At 44.4% G+C, this 11,378-nt stretch overlaps 1 protein-coding gene across 1 annotated transcript; it reads right to left on the bottom strand.

The window, feature by feature from the left end:
* Positions 1–130: 130 nt before the first annotated feature.
* On the bottom strand, positions 131–7,900 carry LOC114790713 (rho-related GTP-binding protein RhoV-like). The gene is made up of 4 exons (XM_028981006.1): positions 7,826–7,900; positions 1,288–4,672; positions 1,158–1,216; positions 131–732 (listed from the first exon to the last, which is right to left on the bottom strand). The coding sequence occupies exons 2-4, from the start codon at positions 1,454–1,456 to the stop codon at positions 289–291; spliced, it is 672 nt and encodes a 223-aa protein (XP_028836839.1). The 5' UTR covers positions 1,457–4,672; positions 7,826–7,900; the 3' UTR covers positions 131–288.
* Between the last annotated feature and the right edge of the window lie 3,478 nt (positions 7,901–11,378).

Here is an 11,378-nt window from a genome sequence, read left to right as displayed (position 1 = left end):
AGGATAAGTTAAATACACAAAATTGGTTTTTAGAATTCACATAAATGGAAAGTTACTACATTTTTGCATACAGTGTTGTACAATTTGTACAGTGAAACCTAAAATAAGGTGAAGTCTGAGAGTACGACATGTTTAAATTTGCATATTTAAAAGACCATTTGGAAAGCAGTGCTTCCACAAGAAGCATAAAAAGCACCTAATTTGCCTTTCTTGCTTTGGGCGTCTGTGTTGGGTTTGCAATCTCATTAAATATACCCAAATAAAAATCCTATTGGCCAACCTGACTGCTCACACAAAGCAGAAGAACTTCCTCCATCCACCGCTGGAGAAAGCCTTTGCCCGGCCCAGAAGTCCAATTTTCCTGGCTCTGCAGGCCTTGTGCTTGATCGCGGCGAAGATGGCCACGTCGAAGGCCTCCTTCAGGTTGTCCTGCGTCAGAGCAGAGCACTCGACGTAGTCCTGGGCCCTGATGTGCTCCGCCAGCTCGCGGGCCTGAGATTTCAGGACGGGTTTAAACCGGAGTTGGTCCAGGCTGATGAGGACGTTGACGTCGTGCCGCAGGTCAGACTGAGTCCCCACCAGGACGATTGGAAGCGTCGGGTTGTTGGCCCTTAGCTGAGGAACCCATTTTGTTGTGATGTTGTGGAAGGACGTGGGGTTGACTACGCTGAAGCACAGGAGGAAGACATCGGTGTGGTCGTAGCAGAGCGAACGAAACTTGTCATATTCCTCCTGCAAAAAAAAGAAAAAGAAAATAAACAATGCCGTTTGCATTTCAAGATGGGATTTTACAGTCAAATGGAAATGCCCCCCCCCCCCCCCTTCCTCTCCCGCTGGTTACTCCAGTCATGAATTGCCTGATGTGGAATTCCTGCTGTGTGATTCCCTCCCACACCCCCACCCTGCCCCCACCCAAAAAAAACAGGCCTTAAAAAGACTTCCAGCCCCAAGTTATCTTGAACGATGGACGTGTACTACGTCCTGCATTGTGATCGAAAGGATCTCGGCCCAGTTGGTGCAGTAAGCAGGTGCCCGAGACAACTTTTCTTTTCCCATTGGGTCCATTGGCCCATTCCATATTATCTGCAAAACCCAGAACAGCTGCAAGATATTTCAAGTGGGGTTTTAGTCCTGGGCCGATGTCCGGGTGACCTTACCTGTCCTGCGGTGTCCAAGAGCTGGACTCTGACGGGCGACCCGTCCACTGTGACTGAGCCTAAGGAAGGACACGCAAGCATCAGCACCACAATCAGAAGCGAGGCAGACCCCACGCACCCACCAGCTCACCGGAGAAGACGTCGAACGCGGTCTGTCGGTACTCGGCAGGGTACCCGTTGGCCACGTAGCTGACGATCATGCTGGTCTTGCCCACAGCTCCGTCTCCCAGCAGCATGCAGCTGACGCTCGGTTCGTCTCTCTTGCGGGGAAAAAGCTGCGACTCCACCCTGCGCTCCATCGCGCCCGCGTCCACGTCCACTTCCACGCCGGTTCCGTGGAGCACGGCGGCGTCGCGGCAGTTTCGCGTTTGAATCGGCGCCGCCGCCCAATCATCGCGCCTCACGCGCCGGCGCCGGCCGCTTTGATGTGGCCGAGGCCACGCCCCCCGCCGCGCACATGGTCTCTCGGGCTTCTCGGTACATCAGCGCCTCCGGGACCGCTTTAGGGGACCACGACATTAGCACCACTGGCAGGTGGAGGGAATATCGTTACAATGGCAGCAGGTGGGATGTATTACGTTTTTTTTTTAATTTGCAGCATTGATCAGACTCCGTTGTCCTTATGACTAGCAGTTACAGAGACAGTCCCCCTGGAGACACCCAGGGTTAAATGTCTCCTGTTACACAGTAGGCTATTTAGCACCCTATTTAGATTAGGTGGGATATTTGATTGACATTGACAATGACAAGGACTAGTGATGTGAGGAGCAGGGGGAAAATGTAGATGCTGGCTCCAATAGAAAGGTGTCAGAACTGCTCACCAATGTCCACAACCATACATTTACATTTACATTTACGGCATTTATCAGACGCCCTTATCCAGAGCGACTTACAATCAGTACTTACAGGGACAGTCCCCCCCTGGAGCAACTTAGGGTTAAGTGTCTTGCTCAGGGACACAATGGTAGTAAGTGGGATTTGAACCTGAATCTTCTGGTTCATACTTGAGTGTGTTACCCACTACGATACTACCACCCTCTACAACCAACAGCACCTACAATGGAAAGGTGAACATGGAGCACGCAGAGCAAACGTGTCCTGGTCTGATGAATCGCCTTTTCCATTTGTCTTGGTCTCCTTACCTTGGGGGCTGCATTCTTGTGGATGCTGCACTTCCCACCTACCTGAGCATTGTTGCAGACCGTCATCGTAACAATGGTTCAGGAATCGAGATTGAGGTATTGATCTGACTTCCAGATCTCAATTGACAAGTCTGATACCACAGCATGATGTTCAGAGGTCAAGTGTAGTCCATGCTTTGATGTTTCCAGGAATGTTTTGATGGATCTAAGGTTGGATCTAAATATACACAGAACAGCCATAATCTTATCACCAAATCCACAGAACACTCCAGTCCAAAATGTGCATGATCTCAGTGTTTCTGTAAAATTCTCTTGGTCCAATACGTATTAGAACTATACTTTAACAACTAGACTAAATTTATGCAGACTTTTCACTGTACAGTTATATTACAGTTACATTGTACAATTATATTATAAGCCAAAACTATATACAATAATGAAAACCTCCAGATATATATTGTTGTCCCCTTCTTACCAAACCCAGCCAGTGAGGGGCAGTATTGCACCACACTAAATGTTCAGTTGCACGAGTCCATTACTTCTGCCATGAGGCTTCTGGACCTCCTGTCGTGTTCGTTCTGGGTAAATACAGGCCCTGTGGAGTGGATATTGTATGTTTGTGTGTGAGAGAATCACACCCCCTGTGTACAGCTGTCAGGTGCAGGACCCTGTGCCCACACTGCGCTTCAAGGCCAGATGCTTTCTGGTGTCGGGGTTTCATCAGCTGACAAATCTCACACCATCATTTTGTCGTCTTGTGGGTTGCATCGCATTATATGTGTTGGCAAAAGTTGCTTGATTTTATTTTAATTTGAAGAATTTTTAGTCAGTCGGACAACCACACCTTTTTGCCATTTGACAGGGCTCACATTATACATTTCGGGTGGGGAAAAATAAGACCAACTAGATGAGGTTTCTTATCTTTCTGGGCCTGCAGGAAGTTCTGGGGGCATTGTGTGCAGCAGCCTGTGTGTTTCCTGTGTGCCGACTCTCATTCCTCTCACTCTGGCTCCCACCTGCGGAGTGATTAATTGGGATTTTTATTCCCGGGTCGCTGCAGGACGGCATCTGCCAGCTCTGTCCCGCCACAGCTGGTACCAGGGTTTTACTAACTGGACGCGTTCACAAACTCAAGGTAACGTCTGTGCTCAGGAAACGGCCCAGTCCCTTTCTGGGAGCCATTGTATGGAGACGGGAAAAAAAAAAAAAAGAAAACTGTTGTTTTGTCGACGTATAATCACGCCTGCCTCCCATCTGACAATCTCAACAACATCTCTTTCTCATGGGCATGATCCACGGCTTTTTTATTATGTGGCATGACCTGACTCCATCAGCACATTCAGGATAAGAATTTAAGACTGAAGTTGCTGAATGAGCACTGTGTTGAAATCACTGTAGAAATGTCTGCTTTATTGGTGTCAGGCAGGCAGTTCTACAGCACCTGGCCCTGGACTGGCAGACTGTTCACCTCTGACCCTTGACCAGTACACATTTGACACTTAACCACTTGTTGCCCTTTGCACATGATGTCACTTTAGCTCATTATTTAAATTACAACTTAAATAACGTGTGTGTCTCTCATTGTTTAAAAATATGAAATGTTAAAAAGTATTTTGCATTATGCATGCACTGTTATTCATGCTTGTCCCTATTATTACGCACGTTTCAATACATCCCCACCAACACAACAGAAAAAAAATCTAATAATGTCATTTTATCTTCTGTGGCCCAATCTGGCAACGAAGCCACCTCTACCACTGTATGCCAACACTGAAATAAAACCAGTTTCCTTCTGAAGGTGCTGAATCATTAAACGTTAGGAAGCACAAAATTCCTGAAAGCTTACGGCATCCTCTGAGACCTCCCATGGTGCTCCTGGAGATCAGGTGCTTCATACAGTGTCCCAAGGGAACGCCTGATGCGATTGGGAACCGGCAGGGAGGGGGCTACATTTCTTCACTTCACTTTATTACGCATGTGCATGATCACACATCCGTCGGCACCTAATAATTTAATTATCAGTAACCAAATGGGCATGATTCACACTTCCCTGGCAGGAGCTGTATACCTTTAATTCCTGCACCAATAAAGCAGTAAAATGATCGGCGGGGAACAGCTTCAGGGCTGTAAACACGTGGTGACCTTGTGTTTTGTTTTTACTGTAGAGGAAAAGGAAGCGCTGCTCGCTCGCTGTGTACAGGATGCCGACCTCTGCCTCCTCTCCCTCGCTTGGCGGAGCTGACAGAGGGAATGATTTACTGCAGTCTGATGCTTCATCATCACGACTGGCTCAGTAGAGCTTCATCCTAGTCAGCGCTGCACTCTGAGCTGCTCCTCTGTGTTCCTCGATGCATTTCATGCCCATCCTTATTTCTGCAAAAAAAAAAAAGAAATCCAAACTACTTGGTCAACAAGGGCCCTCACTAGAACTATGAACTGCCTGTCTCTGCTTCACAGACCGCGTCCCCCAGCTCAAACCATGCATGGCATGAAATATAATATCACCTGAGCGTCTCCCTCAGCCAGCAGTGAGGTTATGGGTTCGTTTTGCTTGGGGGTTGAGTTGAGGCATGATGAAATGCAAGCGTAGCGGCATTTCTGAAGTTCTTATTTCTGGAAATCTGCAATGGCAGATTAATGCAAGATCAGAGCAGCTATTCCAGGCCTTATCAGCCCTCCAGAGTCATGGCGCTTTAGTTGCGCTTGCATGGCTTTAATCAATTTGTAGATGTAATTATTTATTTCCCTTTCATGTCTTGATGGGCCACTTTTGGCTGGACATTACATGTTGCAGGATCGCTCCCATGAGACCACGCCTTTCAGATTCACTTTTGTTTATGCGATTTCTAGGATTCCCTGTAACTGATAATGTGTCCCTGTACTAAAAACTAATTATGGGCCATTCCTTGAAATCGTAAACTGCTGATTCTTTACAGAAATCAGATCCCCAGGCAGATGCTGTACAGTTATAGCGTGCTAAAAACTGTCGCCAAACGATTTATCTGCATTTGAAATAAAGTTCACCCCCCCCTGCGATAAAGTGCTTTAAAGCAACAATGGATCTATCAGAATAAAACAGGGATGATGAGGAATGGAAGGTGGGTCATTCAGGGAGTTGTGCATTCATAAATTAGACACAAAAAAGGTATAAAAAATAGGATCGTGGTTTGAGCTGAATGATACAGGAGAACTAACAGAGAGATGAGAAATAAAGAGAAGCCTTTCCACGTGGAAGCTCCCCTGAAGCTCCGTCCGAGTGATATCACCCAGGTGAGTGTGGCTGATACTGGCCCGGCAAACGGGTGTCCAGGCGGTTTTATCCAGCGACCTGTGAAGGGGGAGATTGTGCCAGCTCTTGGGACATTCTTGGACAGACCCAGGAGCTCTGCCAACGCCACAGAGTCTGAGACATTTTTAATGAATGCGAATCAAACACCATCATTGATGGTTGGAGTGTTTGAAAAGAAGATGCAGGGATTCTTTTTTTATTTTGTGTCTTCTCAAAAGTACCTACGAGCCCTTATACCTCAGCTCTCCCACAATAGCTTTTGCCTTGTTCTCATCGTCTGCTTGCACACGTGAGAAAAGTTGAGGAAAGGCTCTGAGAACCAAGCCCCCTTGGCCTGTGAGAAACATACAGTCCCCTTCCTGTTCTTTGAGTGAAAATGCACTCCATGAAAATGGCAGGAAATATCCAGCAGGGCCTTTTGATATTTGCAGCGTTGGCCCGAATGCTTGGAGTGTTTACAGTTTCAGTGTGTCGAGGCCATCTTTATCATATTTAGGGTCTGCACGCTGAAGGAAATTAAAGGCTTAGAGGGAAGGAAAGCAAACTGATAAGACTCTTCCATAATTCAGCCCATACATGTGTTTACTGTATGGGGACAATGTGATGGATGCATTCAGGCCCTTTATTCGCCCAAGCATTAAAATCCTCATTTCCATTTTAAGTGAAAAGCACTGCTATCACATCTACCTCCACAGACAGAGAAGGAGAGACTGACCAAGTGGTTATAACGGGAAAGTAGCGGCTTGGTGCCAAGTCTTTCTCAGTATTACTGTGTCCCTGAGCAAGAAAAGGTTGCTGACCTTGTAATTATTGAACGGAGGACACAATGCATAGGAGCACCAAGAAATAGTTTTTTTGTAAGAGTGAATACAATGTAATGATGCATGTAACAGCAGATAATAGAATGAGCATTTATACAGTTTGGCCAATAGGGGAAGCTGTTGCATTAAAAGGCTTTGTGCTTTTTATGTTGGCAAAATGTGTACAGTTCAAGCAAAAACTCATCTGATCTCACAGGCTTCTTACGTTTTACAGTCCTTGGTCAGTACAATATAAAGCTATTCTGCGTGACAGCTGTAAATCATGTGCCATGACATTGGTCCCCTGAGTACTATGTCATTAGCAAAAAAGGTTGCCACTGTTTCCAGATTGATTTTTCTTGTATCTCATTCCGTTTAGGGGAAGTTTATGAACACACCTTAATACAAGAAGGTACTTCTTCACTATTCTGGCCTGAAAGAAATTTAAAGATAAAAAAACACTGGATTTTATATCATTTTAATCAGAAATTAATTTGGGGGGAGAGTGACATAAGAACAGAGGGCACTTTTGCATGTAGTGTATGGAGATGATTTTTTGGCATCCGGTTTCAGAGGGAGATTGCGCTGTGTATTATCAACAAAATTTTGTTATTATTATTATTATTGTTTTATATTTTCATTTTTGTATTGAAAAGATAATGGGGGTCAAGAATAGGCCCATGAGGGATTTTATGATAGGGCCCATATGCAAAAACAACTGTTGGCCAATGTTTGCTAAAAAGGTATTTCTGTGCCCTGAATACCAATCCTATGAACAAGACACTTAATAAGAGCTCTGAGGTTATGGTGAGTGTATAGCCAGCAGATAAGGTGTGAAGCCTCATTGTTCATGAGAACTGGGTGAATGGATTCGTGCAACAGATTAAATCAGGTGAGACTGTAAGGGGGAAAGCAGAGGAGTTCTTCTTTCGAGCAAGATTTTTTTGATAGATCTTAAACATTTTGCTGTGGTGTACTGTGCAAAATGTGCAAAAAAAACCCAAAAATGCTTTCCCGTTCATCTTGAAATGTGGCTCTACAACATTCATCTCAAGAAAACGATTGAATGCACTTATATTAGGTTTTTTCAATTCTGTTTTCCATTTCCAACCATGAGAGAGGCAAAACAAGTTATAGTTGAACACATGGTGTTAAACTGAAAGCGAGATTGAGAGAAACATCAAAATTACTAGACATTTCAGAAAAGCCTCTTCTTTCCATAAAGAAGCAATCCCAGGACACAGAGTACAGGGCAGGGACTCATCCAGGGTGGGGCACCTGCCTATCGCAGGGCCAGAAAATCATCTTGCACATTTTCGTATTCTTTCAGTGATGTCTGGCCCCCGTCAGGCGGATGACTGATACCATCACTACTTCGTTTAATTAGCCGGTCAGGCCCTTCCCTTCCCCAATGAAATGATCTGAAAATCTACTTACCGGCGGATCCCCAACACCCTGCCACACCACTTCAGCAGCTGCCGGGCAACTGAGGCAAAATAAGATTACTAGGAGATTTAAGGGCAGGAAAAGTGGCGTAGTGCAGCAGTCGGCGTGGGTAATTAAGATGAAGGCCGGCCTCTGGTGAGGTCTGTAATTGGCTCAGGATTGGTTCGGGACCCTGCCTCTTGCTGGACAGATTAGATTAGTGAATCTCGTGCGTGTTCTGCACAGCATGTGTGGAGCGAAGATTTGCCCTAACAAAAAGAGTCATGTCAGGAAATCTGATTCTGGTAGTCTCGTGGTTTATTACAGCCAAATCTGTGGTTCTCTTTCACCCCTGTCTGCTTCCATCGGCTCATATTGCACTAAAGCTGTCTGATCCTCTACATTGCACCTCTTAGACATCCAGATAATTACAGGTTTTGACAGGGTTAAATGCTTTGCCTATGGGCACAAACATAGCAGCAGGATTGTGGGTCAGCAGGTTTGCCAAAATCCACCCAGTACCACCCATGTACCCATGTTCTAATACAGAGGGGTTTTTTTTAAACCCTAGATCATTAGAAATAAGTTCTGACCTGCAGACATCAGGCATTAACAGCAAGACCTCATTTCAGGCAAGTACAGTCATGACACACCCGGATTGGTTTTTTTTTGTTGTTTGTCTTTTTAGATTTCATAATTACAAAAATTTGCCAATTGCATCACAGATTTTTCAGACTCATCTGGTGATTACTCAGAGTAAGATGACCTCAGTTTTGTCACGGCCGTTGGGCATGGTGAGATGATCGAAAATGATGACTACACTTGACGAAGAAGAAAGACGCGTTCGCACAACGTCATGAAACAGGGGTTTCATCTTGTGATGAACAGGACAGGGAAGATCCAGGAACAGAGACATCCGGGAACATGTAACATAACAAAGACACAGGGCAGCTTATAAATCAGACTCAGGTGAACACGATTAGGAAACTTTACACAGGACAAACAGATCCCGGACCGGAGTAACTCCTTCCAGACCGGATCATGACAGTACCCTCCCTCCTAGGCGAGACTCCCGGCGTGCCAGCCAAAGCAGTCCACGAAGGAGGGAAGGAAGTCCATACACTGAGTCTTTATGAACATGAGTAGAAGATGAGATGAGTCGAGATGAGGCCAGATGCAGTCGGGTCTTTCTATCATGGCCATTTGGCATGGCGAGGCAGGTGATCGGAAATGACTAGACTGGATCATGACAAGTTTCAGTTGAGCAATTTCGACAACAAACCATTAATGGCAAATCCAAAATAACCAGTGTCTCAGTTTCAACATTTCTGCAAATATAAAATATCTGCATATAAACAATTATACAAAATGATATTTGTAGTGTAATTTTAATTATCAGTTGCTCGTATGCTTCACCCTTTATGCGGTTTTATGGATAAGGCCTTGTTTTTAAAAGCTGTCATAAATTCACCCTGCAGAGAAATATGATAGTGATGTTTATATAACATACCCCAGTAGTTGTTACGGCAGTGGGTGACATAGCATAGGCAGCAAGTGAACATTTGGAACAAGCAGAATAATTGGTGTGAATAATTGGTAAGCACTTGCATATCCAATTCTGGATGTTCCTGTGCTGCATCTCTGAAAGAGATCCAAAGGGATGAAAACCAACATGGTCAACACTCACCAATATGTGGGGTGCACATGCTGGCCAATAGAAAAGCCACCGACCTTCAGAAGTCCAGTTAGGTCACAGGCCAGGGCCGATTTGTTTGCAAAAAGGGGACCGACTTAATATTAAACAGCTTGTTATAATGTAATGACAGAGTGTTATATTCTAAACTTTCAGAAATTTTCAGACGTCTAGCTTGACGTGCCTCTTGCATCTAATTACTAACAGTTGGTAACATACAGTGGGTGTTAGTGGAGGGTAAGTTGGTAGGTTAGTGTCACCCAGTCATACTGTACTCCATTGTGATGTCCACATCTGCTGCCACATGGCCACTCAAATCTTGGTAAACCTCCTGCACAGAAAAAAAATTTGTTTGGTTTATATTTAATCAACTGAAATTATGTTAACCTTGCACGTTTCAGTTTCATTCAATAAACCCCATTGATTTATTTTGTATCATATAGAATACATAAGTATTTGCAGCACTTTTGTTATTTTAATACAGTCACATTATTTTTTGACTGTGTTTATTCTGAGCTACTGGCACTGAGGTTACCACTGCCAGTTCTGCTTCTGAGGCTGGAGGGACATCAAAAGATGAACCCTGGAGTGCTAAGCTGTTTATATACATGAAGCCATTAACCCGACTGTACCATGGATGGCCACTCCAGAGGGGTTTTTCTTTTTTTTTTTTTCGTTTCTACTAATTTTTATAGGTTAATATTAGTTTAGAAATGTTGTGCTTTACAAATTTGTTAAATCAGTCACATCTGATAGGCTGGTTTTTGTGAGCGTTTAATTTTGTTTTCATTTAACCCTCTGTTTCAAATGTTCTGATTTAACACATTATATATGTTCCCCTGTGTGTGTGTAGTTAGGAATGGCTGTTTGTCTTTGTTAGTTGGTCTTTTTAGTCAGAATTAACTTTACTAAGTTACTTTTTGTTTGAGTTTATTTAGATTTTCTTGACGTCCAGAATATGATTTGATATTTTGTGAGCTGCTTTTGTTATTTTTAGGTGGTAATAAAATAACCGTACTTTTTCAAAAATGACCAAATATAATAAGACGCAGAACTCAGAACCCTCTTCCATGTGTCGCTACGTCTGCCTCGTCCTCCAGCCTGTCCCAGATTAAGGACAGGATAGGGAGTGAACAGTCAGCTCCTCTCAATTGCGGTATAATAACTTTTACTCTGTCCCCCACATTTCGGCTGAAGACACAGGCTTGAGCATCAGCTGGCCAACCGGGCCAGTTTCTCCGTTATTTAACGTTTTTCCTTTGAGGTCTACAGACAATACTACCTCACCCCCCAACAAACCTAATATTGATGTCCCACAAGAACTAAGGATTTGATGATCTCTCTGGTCAACAGACAGATATGATGAGGTCAGGGCATGATTGGGACATTTGATGCCAAGAAGACGGGACTGTGACCTCGGGGCTGACCTCTGATGTGGGCAGCAGAGGTCACTTAAGTGCCTCATGTCCATTAGCAGCCTAATTGCTTTCTTATTCACTCCCTTCTGGCGTGCCCTTAACCCTGCTGGCCAAGAGGTCGGGGATCAGGGTTCAGATGGAGTGCAAGTTGAGAGTGTCCTTTTAGGAACAACACAAGTGCAAGGGGTAACATCACTGGCAGGTGTCTGCAGACCTGGCATGCTCTGTAGCATAAATCTAAAATCTCTACATCTGAATGAGATTCAAGAGAGATTCAACACAGATTTACTGTCAATACAACAATATGCACAGAACACAGTGTCTTACACACAGTGCATTCATAAAATTGACCTAAACTTAAATACCCATAAAAACGATAAAGATCTCTGTACACTAAACATGGACAACATCAGATAAGACGCTGCAAAGTGGCTTTACATTGTGCAATGGGGTC

This window comes from Denticeps clupeoides, chromosome 1 (assembly GCF_900700375.1).
Source record: "Denticeps clupeoides chromosome 1, fDenClu1.1, whole genome shotgun sequence".
In the NCBI taxonomy this organism is placed as follows: domain Eukaryota; kingdom Metazoa; phylum Chordata; class Actinopteri; order Clupeiformes; family Denticipitidae; genus Denticeps; species Denticeps clupeoides.
Note: the sequence above shows the minus strand (reverse complement) of the source record. Positions and strands in the feature narration are given on the sequence as shown.